Source organism: Cajanus cajan, chromosome 10 (genome assembly GCF_000230855.2).
Source record: "Cajanus cajan strain Asha chromosome 10, NIPB_CcT2T_4, whole genome shotgun sequence".
NCBI classification, from domain to species: domain Eukaryota; kingdom Viridiplantae; phylum Streptophyta; class Magnoliopsida; order Fabales; family Fabaceae; genus Cajanus; species Cajanus cajan.
This window is the reverse complement of record NC_138526.1, coordinates 12,916,107-12,938,214: the sequence shown is the minus strand read 5'-3', so window position 1 is coordinate 12,938,214 and position 22,108 is coordinate 12,916,107. Positions and strand designations below refer to the sequence as shown.

At 34.6% G+C, this 22,108-nt stretch overlaps 1 protein-coding gene and 1 long non-coding RNA gene across 3 annotated transcripts; one reads left to right on the top strand and one right to left on the bottom strand.

Annotated features, from left to right (window-relative positions):
• Positions 1-99: 99 nt before the first annotated feature.
• LOC145952636 (uncharacterized) lies at positions 100-7,806 on the top strand. Its single transcript, XR_014430124.1, has 2 exons — positions 100-6,722; positions 7,608-7,806. It is a non-coding gene; the product is annotated as an uncharacterized LOC145952636 (long non-coding RNA).
• A 6,844-nt stretch (positions 7,807-14,650) lies between these two features.
• Positions 14,651-20,106, bottom strand: LOC109805826 (cell division control protein 48 homolog C). Of its 2 annotated transcripts, none has more exons than XR_014430160.1 (10): positions 19,328-20,106; positions 18,603-19,147; positions 17,973-18,125; positions 16,768-16,884; positions 16,553-16,657; positions 16,004-16,075; positions 15,846-15,910; positions 15,563-15,764; positions 15,295-15,437; positions 14,651-15,186 (listed from the first exon to the last, which is right to left on the bottom strand). XR_014430160.1 is itself a non-coding variant. In XM_020368049.3 (10 exons), the coding sequence occupies exons 1-10, from the start codon at positions 19,992-19,994 to the stop codon at positions 15,118-15,120; spliced, it is 2,121 nt and encodes a 706-aa protein (XP_020223638.2). In that variant the 5' UTR covers positions 19,995-20,104; the 3' UTR covers positions 14,651-15,117. The 2 variants fall into 2 exon arrangements, 1 of the variants encoding a protein (XP_020223638.2); XM_020368049.3 differs by having other exon boundaries at positions 15,295-15,420; positions 19,328-20,104.
• Between the last annotated feature and the right edge of the window lie 2,002 nt (positions 20,107-22,108).

Below are 22,108 nucleotides of genomic sequence, written 5' to 3'. Positions count from 1 at the left end.
TTGAGAATAACAAGTCAATGCAAGTTGTTTTGTTGTTTATTTTAATTTTAAAATTTGAGATTTTGGCATTGTTTTGATAAGTTATGCTTATGATGTATTTTGAATTCGGTGATTTAGTATTAAAAAATTTATAAAAAAAAAAGGAATTATTAGTGTAACACCCTAGTTTTCAAAATGGTTATTATTACTATTATTATTATTATTATGTGGTATTTGGTCATAAATTGGTGGTTATATTTTACTTCAATTGTAGATAATTTACACTCCATTTATGCTTAGAAAGATATGTGTGTTGTTGGACCTAATTAGATAGTTGTGAATTTTTTAAGAACCATTTCTCGCTGGGCTGACTGACAAGTATCGGTTTTTGGGGTATAACTTGGGCTGTGGTGGTCCAAATGATGCAAAATTGGTGTCAATGGAAAGATAAGAGAAAAACGTACAACTTTGTAAGAAATAGCCATTTGCAAATTCGGTCGTATAGAAGGTCAAAAATTGGAATTTGATTGATACAATTGTTTCTCGCTGGACTGATTGGCAAGCCTCGGTTTGTGGGGTATAACTTGGTCGGTGGTTGTTCAAATGATACAAACTTGGTGGCTATGGAAAGATAAGAGAAAATTCTACAACTTTCATGAAGGAAATATTTTCAGATTCGGCTGTCTATAAGGTCCAAATCAGTAGCTAAAGTCGATGAGGAAAAGAACATGGCACCAACTCCATTAATTCATCCCACCAACTTTAATAATTCATCTCACTAATTCATTCCACTTAGTTTTGTCTAAGATTTTTTCATTATTTTCCATTTTTTAATGTGTCTTGAAGGCTATAAATAGCCCTTCACTTCTCCATTGCAAACCATCCCTCAATTCTCATTCTCTCTTCTCTTATACTCTCTTCTTCTCCTCTTCTTCTCTTTGAAGACCTAGAGGAATCCATAGGAGGTGGTTCTATCCTAGTAGAAGGAGCCTAGAGGAGGAAGCTCTTCTTTAGTTTCAGCGCTTGTCATCCAGGTAAGGGGGGGAGTGAGAAATCTCGCTCTGGGTGTGGGATTGTATGCTGGGTAGTGGGATTGGCCCCCAATCCTGTGTTTGTTGTATGTTATATTGTTTGTATGTTCTAATTGCTTGGTTAATATGTGTGTATGAATAGAAATTCTGTTGAGATTATGATTGTGAAAGTTATGAATATGATATGATAATGTGAATGTGATGTTTCTAATGATATGATGTGATGATGAAATATGATGTGAAATGACCATGAGATATGATTGACCATGAGATAGATAATGTGATAATGTGACAATGAGATATGAAATGTGATAAAGAGAAATGACCATGGAAAGTGATAAAGTGATATGAGAATGCATAGAGTCTTGTTTGACATGCATCATTTGCATAAAGTGATAAGGGTACGATATGGAATACGCCGCCAGAGAAGGCCCCCTAGTGTAAAAGCTGTGGGGATCAGTCCTTGGGGATGGCTCGGTTTGGAAGTCCCAGTCTCGCCCATTGTGTGCATGGGATGTATCTTGCGCGGCTTAGCTATCCCGACGAGACTCTGGTAGTATGTCCTTCTAGTGAGAGTGCGCAGAGGTTGTGTCCCGGCATGTACTCCTAGACTACTCTTTGTGTATTGCTAGCGGCAATATACTACGTGATAAGTGACTGGCGCCACATGCATGATAAAATGTAGTCCGTGTCCATACATGTGTCTTTTGATGTTATATGACAAATGAATATGCCTTGAATGAGTAAGATGTGATATTGTTATTAATCTATGTTATACATATTTTGTTTGTGCTTGGCTATCTGGTATATATTTCTACACTGTGAGCCGAGTGAGATGTTTTCTCACTCCCTTTTTCTTTGTGTTGTTTTTCTCTGACTGTTATACAGGTGATTATCAGTATGAGGCTGAGAATGTTGGTCGTGAAGCTTAGGCTTCTTTATGGGCTATGCTCTGATAGGACATGTGACATCGGGGCATAGATAAGATTAGATTGGGATGTTAATATTATTATTTTGGAAACTTGAGATTTATTTCTTTGTAATTTCTGCTGATTGTGTTTGTTAAAAATGTGATACTCTTTAAACATGTTTGATTATTAAATGTTATATTTAAATTTATTGAGTTATGATATGCGGGGTAGAGGGTGTCACATTTAGTGGTATCAGAGCCTGGTTGATCTAATCGACCGTGAGTTATGAGTCTACTATGCTTGTTTGGTAGATTAATAATGTGATGAGTTGATTGATGTGCTAATATGATGATTGATTATGTTGTGTGCATTGTGTTCTCAGGATTTGTTTGATAGACATGATATAATTTGATGATGCTATTTTTGATTGCTCTTTTCATAATTGCTTATTTGTTTGATACTTCTTGCTTACGTAAGAAGTAGTGGTTGAGTAGTATCACTCGTATGGTGAGCTTATGTACCAATAGTACGGATAAAGCCTATTGAGACCTTAGAATTAGGAGAGACATTAATTTGTCAAAAGTTTACGATTAATGAAATTTAGGAATCTATAGTAGTAGCGATTGAATCCAAGGAGGTTGTATCTGAGAATTGGAGTTTTGATATTTTGATGAGAGGTTGAAACGTTCCTTGAGTATTGGTGCTTCATGTTAACTTTTATGGTTTAGGCAATATGTGAATATTATTCTCTAAGTCCTTTGCACTAAATATGTGAGCTGTTTTGGTCTAGGATTGTAATGGAAAGCTTGAATATGAGTTTAAGGTGGAAAGGAGTGAGTTTGGAATGGTTGAGGTATTTTGTGAAATGTTAGTACACTATTGCTGTATAATATGGGGATTATTTTCGTTAAAATTTTGTTGTGCCTGTATGAGTATCATATTGACAGAATCAGATTTTATGGTCTTCACAAAAGTAGTAGCTTTGGACGTTATCTTTCTAATGGAACTGGAATCAGGTAAAACGGAGGTATAGAACTCTAGTTATAGCTACTTTGGTGATCAAAGGTCTAGTTATAAGCGCTGAATATATCTGCTGCGGTTTTTGAAATTTGTAGCTAAGAAGATGATCTTTTTAGAATTCTATGTCTTCGTAGGAGTTGTAGCTTATTCTCTTATCTTTATTTTGAGATAGGTTTGAGATCATTTGAATAAGTATAACTCTCTAGGTATCATTTTCTTTAAACATTGTTGAAGGGATATGTATGGTTTCATGATATTTTTGAATGGTTAGGCAATGCAAGGATAAGAATTGATTTTGTTTTGGGGTGTTTGCATAAGGATTGAGAGGTTGTTTAAAGGTTGTATAATGCTATGTGATAAAGTTTGTTCATGTACATGCTTATCGATGGTATATTTGAAGGTTTAAAGATGGTATTCTAATATGATTTAGTAAGCATGTATGTTGATATGTGGATAGATTACCTTAGGGATCAATTGGTGAATGTCGTGTGGTTAGTGAGATTGATCTTAGGGTGTGATATGATCATATTGTAGTTGAAGGTGGAGATATATTCAAGACGGTTGTATGTTAAGTATTACTATTTTATTTTATCTTATTTATTGATTGATTGATTTATTTATTTATTATTTTTATTGTATAAGATAAGTTTTCTAGTTCTTGTAAATTCCAGTTAAGGTAAACATGGATATGTCTCAGGTAGAAGTTGTATTTAAGTGGGGAGATATCTAAGCCAATTAGTGAAGATAAGAGTTTTATGATGTTAGCTTATTATTATTGGAGATTTATTGAAGGAATTTCTAAGATAGCTTTGCCCTTAACTACATTCACTAAGAGGAGTATTGTCTTTATGTGGGATGGTAAGTATGAGAGTAGTTCCAACTCTTAAGGCAAGATTGACTAGTGTTAATACTACTAGATTTTAGTAAGTCTTTTGTGGAACATAGTTATGTTTCTAAGATAAGATTGGATAGAGTGTGGATGCAAGAAGGAACAGATAAGTAGCTTATGATTCTAGAAAATTGAGAATTTATGAGAAGGAATTACCTTACCCATGACCTTGATTTGAAGACATTACCTATATGATTCTAAGCTTGAGGTATTTAGCGATCATAAGAGTTTTAAATATCTATTGACCAAAAGAGATAGTTAGAAATTTTTAAGGAATAAGATTTTGATCTTACTGGTTATTTGGCCAAAGCCATTGTGGTAACCAATGTTTTGAGTAGGAAACCTTTATATTTTTCCTTATGATTAGAAAGAAGGATCTTTTTAGGGATTTAAGTCTGACTTGTGAGATTACTCCTAGTGGTGAAAAACTAGGTGTGACTCGAGTAACAAATGGATCATTGAGATAAATTGGAGAAATACAATTAGTTGATTCATATTGGTAACAAGATATGAGACTATAGAATAAGGTGATGGATAGGGGTTTGAATTGGTTGAAGATGGAGCAGTAAAATTAGTGATTTGATATGTATAACATGCTTAGGTGCTTGATCTTTACAGATGATCATAGAAGTAATATCAATATTATGACAGATGCCTTGATTACGATGATCACTAATATATTTAAGGATTGGATTTGATTGGAGAATTTAGGGACTTATGATTGATGTGTGAGACTACCTTTAGGAACATTGAATTGACTATGGTTGAAAATAACTAGTGAATTAATGGATGAGATTAGAATCTTTTCTAGTGAACCAAGTGGAAAAGATTAGTAGGAATATGATTAAAATTTATAAAAAAAAAAAAAAAAAAAAAAAATTGGAATTGATGTTGTTTTGATGTGCAAGAATAAATTTGGGTGCTTAGTAATCTTGAAATTAGAAAGATGATCTTAAAGGGAGGACACAAGAGTACTCTTAGCATCCATTTAAGAGCCACTAAGATGTACCAAGACCTTAGGAAAATATTCCAGTGGCCTAAGATAGAAGAATTTGTGTATGCTTGCTTAGTATGTTAGAAGGCTAAGGGAGAACATCAGAAACCTTCAGGTTTACTGCAACCTTTAGATGTGCCTGTGTGGAAATGAGGTAGCATCTCGATGGATTTTGTAGTAGGATTACCTAGGACATGGAAGAACTTGGATGATTATATGGGTCATTGTGGATAGATTAACTAAGTCTGCCCATTTTATTCCCATTAACATTAGATACCCTTTGGAAAGGTTAACCAAGTTGTACATAGGTGAGATTGTAAGGTTGCATGGGGTTCCTACTAGTATAGTTTCGGATAGAGATCCTAGGTTCACCTCTAGATTTTGGGATGGCACCCTATGAGGCTTTGTATGGTAGGAGATGTAGAACACCTTTGTGTTGGGCAGAATCTGGAGAGAGTGCCATATTAGGAATTGAAATAGTTCAACAAACTACTGAAAAGGTTAGGACAATCCAAAAGAAAATGAGAGCATCACAGAGTAGGCAGAAGAGCTACCATGATAAAAGAAGGAAAGACCTTGAGTTTAAAGAAGGAGATCATGTATTCCTTAAAGTAACTCCTTGGACTGGAATTGGTAGAGCACTTAAATCTCGCAAGCTTACTCTACGATTCATTGGTCCCTACCAGATCCTTAAGAGAATTGGTGATGTAGCTTTCCAAATTGCGTTACCTCCATCCCTATCAAATCTTCATGATGTCTTTCATGTTTCTCAATCTAGAAAATACATTCATCTCATATTGTGGAATCCGACAACATTCAGTTAAAGGATAACCTCACCTATGAGACTATACCTTTGAGGATTGAGGATAAGAGGGTAAAGAAACTAAGAGGTAAGGAAATTCTTTTAGTCAAGGCTATTTGGGGAGGAAACTTTGAAGAAGGCGCTATATGGAAACTAGAAAGCAAGGGGAGAGAAGATTATCCATTCCTGTTTTCAGGTAAATTTCGAGGACGAAATTTCTTAAAGGAGGGGAGAATTGTAACACCCTAGTTTTCAAAATGGTTATTATTACTATTATTATTATTATTATGTGGTATTTGGTCATAAATTGGTGGTTATATTTTACTTCAATTGTAGATAATTTACACTCCATTTATGCTTAGAAAGATATGTGTGTTGTTGGACCTAATTAGATAGTTGTGAATTTTTTAAGAACCATTTCTCGCTGGGCTGACTGACAAGTATCGGTTTTTGGGGTATAACTTGGGCTGTGGTGGTCCAAATGATGCAAAATTGGTGTCAATGGAAAGATAAGAGAAAAACGTACAACTTTGTAAGAAATAGCCATTTGCAAATTCGGTCGTATAGAAGGTCAAAAATTGGAATTTGATTGATACAATTGTTTCTCGCTGGACTGATTGGCAAGCCTCGGTTTGTGGGGTATAACTTGGTCGGTGGTTGTTCAAATGATACAAACTTGGTGGCTATGGAAAGATAAGAGAAAATTCTACAACTTTCATGAAGGAAATATTTTCAGATTCGGCTGTCTATAAGGTCCAAATCAGTAGCTAAAGTCGATGAGGAAAAGAACATGGCACCAACTCCATTAATTCATCCCACCAACTTTAATAATTCATCTCACTAATTCATTCCACTTAGTTTTGTCTAAGATTTTTTCATTATTTTCCATTTTTTAATGTGTCTTGAAGGCTATAAATAGCCCTTCACTTCTCCATTGCAAACCATCCCTCAATTCTCATTCTCTCTTCTCTTATACTCTCTTCTTCTCCTCTTCTTCTCTTTGAAGACCTAGAGGAATCCATAGGAGGTGGTTCTATCCTAGTAGAAGGAGCCTAGAGGAGGAAGCTCTTCTTTAGTTTCAGCGCTTGTCATCCAGGTAAGGGGGGGAGTGAGAAATCTCGCTCTGGGTGTGGGATTGTATGCTGGGTAGTGGGATTGGCCCCCAATCCTGTGTTTGTTGTATGTTATATTGTTTGTATGTTCTAATTGCTTGGTTAATATGTGTGTATGAATAGAAATTCTGTTGAGATTATGATTGTGAAAGTTATGAATATGATATGATAATGTGAATGTGATGTTTCTAATGATATGATGTGATGATGAAATATGATGTGAAATGACCATGAGATATGATTGACCATGAGATAGATAATGTGATAATGTGACAATGAGATATGAAATGTGATAAAGAGAAATGACCATGGAAAGTGATAAAGTGATATGAGAATGCATAGAGTCTTGTTTGACATGCATCATTTGCATAAAGTGATAAGGGTACGATATGGAATACGCCGCCAGAGAAGGCCCCCTAGTGTAAAAGCTGTGGGGATCAGTCCTTGGGGATGGCTCGGTTTGGAAGTCCCAGTCTCGCCCATTGTGTGCATGGGATGTATCTTGCGCGGCTTAGCTATCCCGACGAGACTCTGGTAGTATGTCCTTCTAGTGAGAGTGCGCAGAGGTTGTGTCCCGGCATGTACTCCTAGACTACTCTTTGTGTATTGCTAGCGGCAATATACTACGTGATAAGTGACTGGCGCCACATGCATGATAAAATGTAGTCCGTGTCCATACATGTGTCTTTTGATGTTATATGACAAATGAATATGCCTTGAATGAGTAAGATGTGATATTGTTATTAATCTATGTTATACATATTTTGTTTGTGCTTGGCTATCTGGTATATATTTCTACACTGTGAGCCGAGTGAGATGTTTTCTCACTCCCTTTTTCTTTGTGTTGTTTTTCTCTGACTGTTATACAGGTGATTATCAGTATGAGGCTGAGAATGTTGGTCGTGAAGCTTAGGCTTCTTTATGGGCTATGCTCTGATAGGACATGTGACATCGGGGCATAGATAAGATTAGATTGGGATGTTAATATTATTATTTTGGAAACTTGAGATTTATTTCTTTGTAATTTCTGCTGATTGTGTTTGTTAAAAATGTGATACTCTTTAAACATGTTTGATTATTAAATGTTATATTTAAATTTATTGAGTTATGATATGCGGGGTAGAGGGTGTCACAATTAGTTTATTAAAAAGAACGAGTGTTTGAAGATGATTTAAGTAAATTTAAGAAAATATTGTGATGGATCATGTAAATTTAATTTTACTTTCTTATTGCCTTATGGATGGATTTGTGTAAAAATTTTCACAAAATGTTTGGACAAGATAACCTTACACCATTGTTTAAATGTATATTTGAAAAAAGTTAGTATTGAGTAAGAATGTAATTGAGTCTTATATATAGGAATGGATGTAGTACTTGAAGTGAGTGTTAGCATATAAGAAAGGGATTGAATTGTTATGCGCTTTAAAAATTTGTTGCTCAAAGTTGTTGCTTCTAAGGGTTGGTGTTGAATATATCTTTTGAAGACAACTTTAGAAGCTGATGCTTCTAGTGCTGGAGCTTAAAGTATTTTTTTGAAAATGGTTTCCAAGCTCAACTATTTGCAAAACAAATTATGCAACAGCATGACAGTGAATGCAATAGCATTAAATAAACATGTTCCCTTAAAAAAGATATGTTCTTTATAAAAACCTATTGCTCAGAAGTTGTTACTTTTAAGTGTTCAAAAACTTTGTTTTCTCATGAATCTTTCTTCCGAGCAATTTAAAGCAACAATAGATTATGCGATAAATATATATATAAAGCGTTAAAGTAACTACAACAAGTAAAGAGATAGGATTAGAGGGATTGCACATTGAGTTTTTAGATTAGTTCACTTCAACCTGGGCTACATCCAATCCCCACACAACCTTGTGCGATTTTCCACTAAATCAACAACAACTATTCTAATTACACCACCAACCACCTGTTAGATTTCAACTCCACAACACAACCGCCTGTTATTCATGTTCCACAATTAGTTATATGCTAAGTTTCCTTTCTTAACAACCTATTAAGACCATAACATTCACAACCACCTACTATGAGTTCCACACATAGCCACCTGCTGAGTTTCCTTCCTCAACAACCTATTGAAACCAAAACCTTCACAACCACCTGCTATGAGTTCACCCAACCAACTAGTTGAAACTTTCCACACCTTTTTTTTCTAAACACCACATTTGGGTAAGATAAGTCTTTTACAAATTCAGGTTTTTGTATCCTATCAACTACTAATATTACAATAATCACTTCTAGACTAGGAGTTTCCACTAAAGAAGTTCACATTCATTTTTTTTCTATTACAGAGTTGATACAAATGTTGAAGTGGGGATCTATGAAAATATCAAAGTATGGAGCAAGGTTTACAACTTTGATAGTCAGTATTTCTCTTTATTTTTGCTCACTTGAAAATGAACCCATTGTCTTCTTTTTATAACCTTCAAAATATGTTTGTTAGAGACAACTTGATTTTTAAGCAGTGCTGACATCAACTTGTACTTTCACTTTAGTGTTGTTAGCATATCCTTCAAAAATAGTCTACTTATAAAGTTTGTTTCTGAGTTTGCTTTTGCGCTTCCTTAGTATGCTTTTGAGTCTACTTCTGTGCAACCTTCTGAGCAAGGTCTTCAATACTAGTCTTTTGAGAAGTTGAATTTGAACTGAAGCTTTCTATTGTAAAGGTTTCATTAGAGATGCTTTTGTACAAGGCCTTCAAGGCATCTTCCCTATAAGAAGATGTCCAACTTAAACTCCCTTGAATCATCAACACATGATACTCATCTTCTAGCTTAGGATAGACATTGTCTCTTGGGCTAATAGTAATCCTTGATTGATATTGAATCTTCTTTTAAGTTGTCACAAGGATGTCTTCATGAAACTTGTAGATAAATAAATCATTGATCATTAGGAATTGGTTTCATGTTGTTTGGATCTCTACAACAAAGTTATTCCTGAAATATTGCAACAACATCATGTTGTTATGGATGGATCAAAATTTCCATATTGTAAAGATAATTTGTCCATGATAGAGGTTTTATTTGCCCACTATTTCTTCATCAAAGTTAGACAATTATTTTATCATTCCATAGCCATCAAGTTTGGTTAAAACACATGTTTATAACTCAATATGTGCTCAATATATTATAACTCAAAATAAAATTTTCATCTTGATTGTCATATTTGTTCATGATGTAGGCTTTTTCAGTACACGACTTATTTATAAAGGTTGTAGATAATTATTCTAGATTTCCTTAGTCACAAAGTTTGTCTCAAGCCCATATCTACACCTCAAGTTATGTGCAAAAAATAGCAGTTGTGTTCTACAGTTAAGACCAACAATATCTACAACTTTTTTTTGCAATTTTGTACATGATCTACTCCATATGAGCTCTTGGCTTCTTCATGAAGAATTTAGATACTTCTTCAAGCTTTTCATAGCCACCAAGATCTTCTCAAATGAATTCTGAAAACTTTGGATATTAGACAGATAATTTCATAGTTTTTCCTTCTTAGCCATTTGAAGCCTCATTTTGATATTTATGTCGTATTGAATCTAAGTCAATATTTTAAGAATCAATCTTGAGTTTTTAATACACTAAGTAAAGTCATTAATAACATAAATACTCAAAAGACTCATGACATTTGTTCATAAAGTTTGTCATAATTAAAATATTAAGGGTTTGTACTCAATAGTGCTAAGTTTGTAATTAATAATAATAATAATAACCTTAGTATCATTATAATATATAAGATAAGATGTAGAGTATGCAATTATTAAACTTATGTTAAATACACATCCCTATGTTAATAATAATACACCTCTATTAGACATTTTTTCCCCTAAAATGTCCTTAACATTTTTTTTATATTTTCTAATATCTTGACTTTACGAACTCTTAAGCCTTTGACGTTCAATTTTTTTTAAGTACTTGTCCCTTTACACACATGCGTCATATGTACCTCATTCTTCATCCTTTGTCTCTTCCTTTTACATGCGCCTCATTATTTTCTCCTTGCCACAAACATTCAATTTTGTTTTCAGGCACTCACCTCTCTTTCACATTAACCCCTTCTTTCATTTTTTAGGATTTCAAAATGGACTAAAATTTAGATTTGTAATTTCCCTTCCAAAACCTAGTTTTTCATAAAGAACTCTTCGAAAGAATTTTTTATAATTACAAAAAGTATTTTTTAGAATAGTAAAGTGTTTCGTAAAGTATTTTATGGAAATGTGTTTTTAATATTTTCAAAAAGTACGTACTAAAACACTAAATTTATTATTAAGGAAACTTTCCAAAATACTAATTTTACTATTTTAAAAAGTATTTTGCAGAATATTAAAAATAATCTTTTAGAAAGCTTTTTTAGAATTATTAAAAGAAATTGAAATCAACGTAAATTTAGTGAATACCTAAAAAATTTGGGATCGACTATATACCTTATGAACACACATAATTGCAAAAAAGTCACCAAGCTATTTCTTTTGAAAGTGCCGATTTACCTGTTATGTATAAGTCATATTAAATAAATTTAAAAAAATTATAAAAGAAACATTTTAAAGGAAATATAATTACTAAACTTAATTCCCGATGGAGGACCGTCCTTGGAGCTTCATGTGGGACCCATTACTAGGTCCAAGGTTAGGAGAGTGGAGGATGATGGAGGAGACACCATGACTAGAGTTATGCTCATCATGTGTGTACAATATTGACCCTCTCCTACGCTTATCTTAAGTAGTATAGAATTTATTATTTTTTTCCTATTTTACCCTTATATTTTGGGGTACCTTAAATTTATAGGATTTATTTTGTATTTCTTATTTAGCCTTTGTATTATGGGACAAATTAGACTAGGATTTATTTTTGGGCTTAAACCTTGACTTGTGAGGCCAAAGTCCACTTTTTTTTATTTTTAGGTCAAAGAGTATTTTAGTCTTTTAGGAGGGAAAGACATCCACACTACATTTAGGGTTAATTTAGGGTGCATTTGGAGTGCATGTGACTTGCATTTCTCGGCCAAGCACCTCTTGCAACCCTAAACCCCTTTCCAACATTCTATAAATACCCTAGGTCACCCACCTTGTAAATACTTTGGATTATTATGATATTGAGTGAGCATTTCATGCCTCAAAATCCTATCCTTAGTCATTAGGTTATTTTCAGTTAACCTACTCCTATCTCTACCCTTGGTGAGTGATAAACCCTAGAGTGGCCTCCACCTTCATCTTGGAGTGTGCCAACCTTCCATGAGAGCATCCACCTTCACGCCCTCCTTCCTTCTCCCCTTGAACGTCCCATTTCCTTCTTGGTGACTAGAAGATCCTTGGTGTTCCATGATCCTTAGAGCAAGGTGACCATTCCATTGAAGCATCCATCCATCAATGGAGAGTGGTTTCCATCAATTCCACTTTTGGTTCGTAAAGTTTCGCAAATGTGAATTTTTATAATTTTTCAAAATCTTTTAGTACAAATTTGGTTCATTAATTTTCAAAATTAAGCAATGTTAGTCTATTGTTAACATGTCATTCAAAATTAAAGAGAAAATGTTGACAAGTTCCTATGAATGATATTACCTGTATATAGTGACTTAGTCATGTAAGAAAATAATAATATTAAAAATAAAACTATTTTAATAAATTATAAATTTTATTTGAAATTAAAAAAACTTAACATATTTGTAGTAAAAAGTAATGTCGTTTCACACATGGAAGTCAACATGACTAAGCAACTATAAGTAGTGTCACTCATAGACTTGTCAATATTTTCTATTTAATTTTGGATGAAATGTTAATAATGAACCAACATAACTTAATTTTGAAAACTATGAAGATGAAATTTACAATAAAAAAATATGGGAGACCAACATTGCACATTTAGGAAACTATAAGGATCAAAAGTGAATTTAACCTTAATTAATATTACATCTTCCTCACTTGTAAATGATGTGTTAGGTCAAAAGACGATCATAGACTTCTTTAAGATTTTAAGTTTTAATGTCAATAAACATAAACATTTTTTCTAGAGAAAATTTTTGTAAACGAAGTATTAAGATAAATAGGCACTAAAATAAATGAGTTATCTAGTCAAATGAAACACTTAGTTTGAAAGATAGTTGCTTTAATTTTATATCATTTATAAAGTCTAATAACTAAATTGTTTGTGTCTATATGATTCCTTAATAGATCGAATAAAAAAAAAGTTTCCTCAATACTCACAATCACTAAAAGGAACAAAAGACATGCTTTACATTAGAAAAAGAACAACAGATCTCCTAAGTCATGGGAAGCATTAGATAAAGTTGCTCTAGATTGCTCTAACTTAACACACACATGGCTACACCCATTCGGTACCTAAAAGGTGACAAGTAGCTTCCTTTATCAGATGAAAAGTAACTATTTGGTGAAAACATTTAATGCACCAATGAACACTTCTCTCCACAAGGAAAGAAGATGAAAACAGATGAAGTAAGCTAGTGAGAGATACTCAAGGATTTGCAATGGTCATTGATAAGTGTCTAATTTACTTAATTAGTTGATCATTTTAGGCACTTATCTATATAGTTTGATATGAAATTGATAAGTAAACTTCATTGTTTGTAACTGGAATAAAAAAGATAAGCAATTATATATTTTGTTGAAAGTTGATGACAATTGTATATTGATTTTGGGCTTGTGGTCTTGTAGGTGAATAAACAAGTATAGTTCAAATCCAAAATCACTGAGTCATTGAGAAAGTGTTGAGTGGTTTGAAGGTAGAGAACAAGGATTTTACCCAAAACTGCTTAGCTGTTTGGAGAGCACTGAGTGGTTTGGGTCTACAGAACATGAAGAATCTAACCTCAAATGGCTCAACAGATCTTCAGGGACTAAGCCATTGATGTTTCTTCACTATGAAGAATGTTCAAATCATTCAACATTTTCCAAACGGCTAACATATAAAAGGAAAAACAAGGGGAGAAACAAAGAAGAGAACAGAGGAACAAGGTGAAAGAAAGAACACAACTTGAAGGATCTCGGAACCAATTGGGAATGTGGGTTCTTACAAATTTATTTTCTTCTCTTTTCCATTTTCCTTGTATCTTGGATTGGTTCTTATCATCATGAAGGGCTGACCCTTTTGTTTTGTTAGCATTAAATGTAAACTGTCAACTCTTATGTAATTCTTTTGATTCATTTATATATGAAGTATTATTCAATGTTAGTGATTACGGTTCTGTTCTTAATGTTTGGATAAATTGATCTCTTATCTTTGATCTTTCATTTAGAATTTGATTGGAAAACAATTTCTGAATCTGCTCACCCCTGGTTGTTTGGGTGGAAAAATTCACTGCATTGATTTCTTTTGCTGCTGATCCTGTGTTCTTTTTTGCTGGTTCTGAATTAATTTGGTTTTTGGCTAACTGATTTGTTTGGCTGAAGGTTTAGCTGGCTGATATATATATATATCTTTGACTAGCGGATTCACTTCAGCCTGGTTCAGCTGCACGTGGTCTGCAACAGAGGTTTTTAGTTGCTGCTGTTCTGTCATGGTAGATATGCCTCTCTAGTTCAGCTTGGACCCTGGCTGATTGGTTGGAGAAACTGGCGGGATGCAATGGCTTCTTTCTGATTTTTATACTTGATTTTGCTCAAATCTGGTGTTGTATCAGATAAAAAATTATTGTCTTTGTTTGAGTATTTAGTATAGCAGCTCGGCATCATTTTTTACTTTTTGGTCCTTGTATTTTTTCCTTTACTTTTAATCTTTTTTGTACTTCTTTTGTGGGTTAAGTCTGTTCACAGCTTAATAAATAAATAAATAAAAAGTTATAATTTCGATAGATAAAAAAAAAAATTAACTCGATGAAGAGCATTATAGATTTATGGAAAACATTTAAAAAAAAAAAAAAAAAAAGGTCAAAAGTGATGTCCGGAGAGGAAAATGGCACCATTAGCATTATAGATTTTTCTAAACATGTACATGTATATCTACTATAAATTATATAAACATGAAAATTTTTAGTAAAACAGTCATCCGCAACTGGAATGGATATAAATGCTTAGGAGTAAGGAACTAGTCTGCATCTTTACAAAAATGAAGGTGCACATAATATAAATGAAGTATTAAAATGACAAAAGAAACAGCGTTGCCACCATAAGTGAAGCACCCAATTCTAATTAAGTTGCGATATGAGATGTGCAAAGTTGCATCCATGCATCAAGCTATCACATTCACCAGAGATTCACCAGAGGACATAATGGATGGGAGTGAGAGAAAGAATTTTATTTTTGTATTTCCGGTTTTCTCGTCTCAGCAGGAGATGAAAAACAATTTATCCCAAGGCAACACACAACTGTTTCCACTTTTCCATTCTCAACCAAAGGACGCATTTCCCTTCTCTTCATTCCCTTACATTTCTGTGGAAGGAAGGGCTAAACCTCTCTGACAAACGCTGGTAGTACTGCTTTTGCTGCCCCCAAATAAAAAATAAAAAATTCAATATAATTTTTAAAAACTAATTTATCAACCATGAACAGATCTCAAATATGGCAAAAAAATTTAGCAGAATGAGGCATACCTTGTCAGACACAGAGGGAAAGACTCTAGTCAGTGCTTCTTCTATATGCCATGGCTTGATGGTCATCTCCTTGCCATGGTTTGAGGTCCTATTCTTTCTAACAACTGTCATTACTGCTTCTTCCATCTGAATACACACAAAACCTGTTAAACCACAAATTTACTCCCCATTGTTCTTATACAATCCTACATGCATACAAATCAAACCACTTGGACTACTAGTAAAATAGGGATGAAACAGGCAACACCAAAATAGAGCAGAGACAAACCAATAAAGCAAGATCAGCACCACTCATATTTTCACAAGCCTCCGATCTTCCTATGGCACTCAAATCTGTACTGTCATCAATAGGATACTTTCTTGCAAGAGTTTTTAATATTAAAACTCGCTGGTCTGGACTTGGGAGAGGAACGTAAACAAGTCTACCAAGCCTGCCAGGCCGTAAAAGAGCAGGATCAATTACCTCAGGCCTGCAAAAATGCGCAAAAATGAGGTCAATACAGCATGATGTTAAGTTAAATAACATGATAATGAATATGAACAAAAAGTACCTATTTGTTGCTCCAATCACAAAAACATTTTTCCGATGCTCTGCACCATCTAACTCAATGAGCAACTGCAATTTTATATATTTTCAGTTTATTCATGTTTTTATGAAGAATAATAAGTATGAAGTACTTTTCCTTATAAAAGTTGGTAATTTTCTGACCTGGTTCAATACTCGATCAGTGACTGATGCACCTTCTTTACCTTTTCCACGTGTGGTTGTCAACGCATCCAACTGAAAACGGCAAAAATAATTATCAAGACACAATGAAACTAATAGTGAGGCATTCCAGCAAACAATTGAACAACAAAATCAGTTTGCCAAGAACTCATAAGCCCCTTCATATAGATCAAGGAAAGTACAATGGATACACAAGTACAACAAAATGAGTTTGCCGAGAACTCATATAAGCCCTTCATAGATCAAGGAAATTTACAAGGGATAATCTGCACATAACTTGTCAACCAAGTAAACAAAAAATGACTTTCCAACATGCACAATGATGACTGCAAGTGCAAGGTGGAGAGTGAGATTTACAAACATAACAAATATAGGAACACAACAAATACAGATTGCAATAATAAGGATAACACATTCAGAGAAATAGAATTTCACACAAGAAATTTTATAGTTTACAGATTAGAATTAATTGATTGTGTCATGATAAATATTGGAGTTAACCAACATTCCTAAGGACAAAGAACCACAAACCTCATCAAAAAATAGTATGCAAGGTGCACATGTCCTTGCTGCATCAAAGATTTTCCGAACATTATTCTCACTTACTCCAACATATTCATTTAGAATATCAGGTCCCTAACAAGTCAATAAAAACAATTTAGAACATTTAAAAATGGATTATCATAAACAGAGAAACATTATACAAACCAAAACTGTTAAAATAGAACATGATATTTTAGACAAACCTTAATATGACGGAAACTAACTCCTGCAGCATTGGCAACAGCTTTGGCAACCAGTGTTTTACCACAACCTGGAGGTCCATAAAGCAAAAATCCTGTCGAAAGATCTAGCCCAAATCCCTGAAATGAATAAATCCAATAATATTGATTAGTGATCCGCATGTGACATACAACTAATCTTATTTTTTCATGAAGCAGCAAAGACAAAACAATTGATCAATTTTAGAGTACAAAAATAAAATATAGCAAGAGAATTGGATAATAGTATAGTAATACACAAATAAGGAAGCTGATCCAACTATAAGGTTGCACTATTACTCTGGAACATGACAGAAACAAACCAATTGGTGCAAACAGAAACAGGGATTCTTCACTCAAATTTTGACAACTAGTTTGATCAAAAAATTTGAAGAGAGAAAAGAGGCCAAAATGAATATTAAGAAAACAACAGTATTAAAATTGGTTATGGTACATTTTGCAATCATTTTGGTTATAAAAATAAAATATACCAGATACAATGTCAATCCTTTCCCAACTTAGCTCTTTACAGTTCATATAACCAAAAGTGAATGAAATAGAGATAGAAAACCAGGGAAAAGCAAACCAAGGTCAGGGATTGTTAATGCTGAAATTAGGTTATTATAGTTTACATCAAGATAAAAGATGGAAGGTCTAGTAGGTGACAATGTAAAGTTTTTCAAACAATTAAGGGAGGATAGTGTAGGGATAGAAAAAAATGAGTGTATGTGCAATCTCACAAAACGTCAAAACCTCAATGGGTGTTATGTAATTTACACAAACTATTTTCCGGTCCTAAACTTCAGATATAATCCTCAACAATACAAAACAGATTCCTCATCTCACCTCGCTCTCTTCCTCTAAAACCTATATATATTGCTGCTGCCTACCCAGAACAAATTTGTCTCTTCTAAAATTCTAACTGCCTTGGGTCCCACAGAATTTCTTCTTCACATATATATTTTCCCTTTGCTGACTTATTAGTTGGAGTTTTAACAAATAGACTGCCCTGATGTTTCCTTTTCTAAAATCCAGGCCATCCATCATCTTTTTATTACAAATACGCTGCTATTTATTTCATCTCACTATTTAATCACAAAAAAGAGAAGCTTGATGCATGAGCCAACTTTGATTTAACAGCAATTGTAATATATAATAAAAATAAAAGAAGTGCAGTATTTGAAAATTACCTCATAATCACCTGGACATTTTATAGGCCCTATGATATAGTCATCAAACTCGTTTCTTAAGAGATCAAGCCCACCAACATCTTCCCATTTTACATCAGGAATGGGATTGAACCCTTCTCTTCTTTCTGAAGATTGCACCATTTTGACTGCTTCCTGCATAGGTTTCAAGGAAAATCTAAGGCTTGCAAGACTTATAACAATTTTTTTATAAAAAGAAATTTTACTGGAGATAGAAAAGGTGGAGGATAAGACCCATGGCCAACATAAATACAATATTTTTCATACATTCTAAAGCTTTTGGACCTAATCTTTCGAACACATTGTGAAAACATACAAAAATGATCACTGCCATGTATATTCCAGTCTAACATAAGCATGGGAGTCCTATGCATGTGAACTTCATGTATATGGATCACTATTTAGCCCACTAAACCCTAAACCCTAAACCCTAAACTCTATAAAGGAGCTGCACATTTTATAGATATTTTTGAAGCAAAATATCAAATTATGACATTATTTATTAAAATTAACTAATTTAACTACTCTCACTGTTTTTTTTTTATGAATTGGTATTTTTTTTGTTATGTAGGATCGGAGGCAGTAACAAAAAATGAAAGAAATCTAGAGAACCTCCAAATCAGACATTGTGATGGCAGCCTTGTCCACTTCTTCTGGCGACCAAGGTTCACTAAAACAGTCCTCTGGAGGCTCTGCTGTGGTATACCTTTCATAAATTATTCTCTTCATGGCCAATGAACCAGCATGACTGATCACACTCTTCAAATCAGAAGCAACAAATGCTGATGTAGATTTAGCTATCTTTAATAGATCAATGGGACCCTGAAGTTTAACATTGCGAGTAAGAACGGAAAGGATCTCCTCCCTGGCAGATTCATCAGGCATGCCAATATAAATCTCACGATCAAATCTTCCAGGTCTCCTAAGGGCAGAGTCAATGACATTGGGCCTATTAGTAGCTCCAATAACAAGAACATTGCTGTTATTATCCGGTTGATCCATGGATGTCAACAACTGGGTGACAATTCGTTTCTCCATCTCGCGCGATAAATCCTCTCTTTTTGAAGCAATTGCATCAATCTCATCAATAAATATAATTGATGGGGCAGTCCTGTGTGCTTTAGAGAAAATATCTCTAATATTCTGTTCAGATTCACCTGAAGCAATATAAACAATCATAACCAAAATTATAACCAATCAACCATGTCCAGGGTACTAAGTTCAAACTTGTTGCAGCCATTGTAATTCCTATAAACTAAAAAACAATAATCTAGAGGCATTTAACATAAATGAAGCAATGAAGGAAGACATGTGATTATGCAATAGCAGCTAGCTACCTGAGATTCCAGACACCACTTGGGCAGGTGAAATTTGATAAAAAGGGAATCCAGTTTGATGAGCTATAGCATGAGCCAGTCTAGTCTTTCCACAGCCAGGAGGTCCATGCAACAAAATGCCCGATGTGGGACTCATTCCCAAATCTCTAGCCACCTGGGGCTGGTAAAACGGCAACAGCAACACATCAAGTTCCTTCCTAATCTTCTTAATCCCACCCAAATCGCTAAACCCTATCCCCTTCACCTTCTCATCATCACCATCACCCTTCAATCGCTTCCTGGACGACTTCAACGTGGTTTCAGTTTCATTCACAGAGCCAACATTCTTTTCCTGCATCCCCAAATACGTATTCCGCAGCATTGTCTTGGTAAGGTCGAACGAAAGCTCCGATGGAGTGCCGTTGTCGGCGTCACTCTCGGAAGAGGTGCTGCGCCTCTTCCGTGAGGGTTGAAGAAGTTGCTCGTCGTCGTTACCGTGTGAGGGTAGAAGAGCTTCGTGGACCAATCGAAATAGAGCATGGTGCTTGATTCGGCGGTAATCAGGGTAGGTTGAACGAAGACGTTGAACAATTTGGTCGGTAGTACGGTGCGTGGTTTGGTCGGAGGAAGGGTAGAGGGACTCCACTCGACGACGGAGGGTTTCTTGGCCGTTTCGTCTTCTTCCCATCCCGAGGAAGGGACGGTGGCGGTGTGGAACGGTGGTGGTGGCCGTGCACGGTGGAGGTCAACCTAAACCCTAAACCCTGTCAATATTTGTATTAAAAAAATGAAATTATGTATATCTTTCATTATCGGTAAATATATCATTTTTAAGGGATAAATCTATCATTTATTATTTATTATTTATTATTTATTATATTCTCCTTTTTATATATTATATGTCTATCTATTTTATTATAGCTTTGAATATTAATTCCGATTTGAAACAATTCTAGATTTAGATTTGAGACAAAAATGAATTAATTATGATTATAATATGTGACGATTCGCCATGATTTCTACACTTAGTGAAATTGCACTATTACTAGTGAACTAAGAGAAATTGGACAACTCATACATATATATATATATATATATATATATATATATATATATATATATTAGAATAAAATAACTAAGTTCTATGTACCAAAAATATAACATCATATATGTACAGTCATCCAAAATAACATCACCCTAGTGTCGGTCAAGCATAACCAATAAGTATCTAAAAAGGTAGCTCTGACACAAGGACAAAACTCCTCAACACGCAGCGGTCACCTCAACTCCAAGCTAGCCCTGACTTGCTTCATACCAAGTATGACCATTGCAGTTCCACCACATGGAAACAGAAGGGTAAGCTAGAGTTCAAAAATCAATCATACAAGTATAGAACAATAATCTATACTACACAATCATCTAACTATCAATCATGTTCATAGAGTCGCACCATACACTCTATCCAATATTACTCATACATAAAATACAATCCACCAATCATAAAGCCAAACACCACACTCCATCATATTAACAATCATGCAATAAATGCATCTCATGACAGATATCAATGCATATCAATCATCTAATGCATCGTCATGCATACACCTAGGAGATCTCCCTAACAACAGAGCAGTATAAGTGACATCCCATCCTACCGAAACCACCCCAACTGTTTTCACGCCCAATGCGCCCGCTCGGTCACAGCTAAACAGGATATAATCATCACTCGAGTTTACTCGGATGATGTCACTTACATAATTGGAAGTCTAGATCCACCGTCAAGTATAGCACAGCTGGGTACAAGCTTACTACGACCTTGACATGCATTATCAAGTCAATTGTGGAGTTCGCCCACCGCTATCCCAAGGATCCACGCACTTTCCCGAGTACTTGGTTAAGGGAATAACCCTCGACCTCATACCCCGCTCCAATACTAGCTAAGGACTTAGAGGAGACTCACCCAACTCAGTGGCCTACCTGAGCACCACTCTCATATATTAGTGGTCTATCCAAGCACCACTCTCAAGAGACTCTATGTGAGCTCTTCCAGTTCGAAAATATTTTTCCTCTCCTCAAGTCCTAGGCTAGACTCATGCCATAAGGCATCACATGCAATTATGCATCACACATCATACATGGTCTGCCCACCATCATGATCAACAATCATACACAGGTCATAAGACATCACATGCAATAATGCATCATATATCATACATGGTCTACCCACCATCATGATCAACAATCATACTCATATGAACATATATACTCATGTCATATCATATTTATACATTCATATATATCATTACCAAGCATACATATGAATCACACCTCAACATACATCATATATCATACATACATGATCTAAAACTTCAACTTTAAACATGCCGAAGCATCATTTCAACTATCACAATTAAACATGTTCTCGCCCTGTGCAGCCTGAGTGCGTTCGACCTAATCCCAGTCAGAGAGTTTCAAAACTCTCATCCAAACCAACAAATCCAGCCACATGCAAACACAAAACACAATGCATAGGCTCCATACAACTCAAAAATAAACTAAAATCTCACATGCATCCATCCGATGCATCAAAATCACCAAAAACTCCATTTTTCCAAAACCCCGAAAAATGAGCGAATTCTCCGATCCAACCATAGATCCTCGACTTTCATGCATCAATTGAGTTTCTAAACTCACATGCAACCTAAACAACAAACATTCTAGCTTCCCTTATCTGAAAATTGGCTCAAAATGGCCAAAAATTGAGGAGAAGTAGAATTTCCTTCCAAAGCTCAACCCGAAACT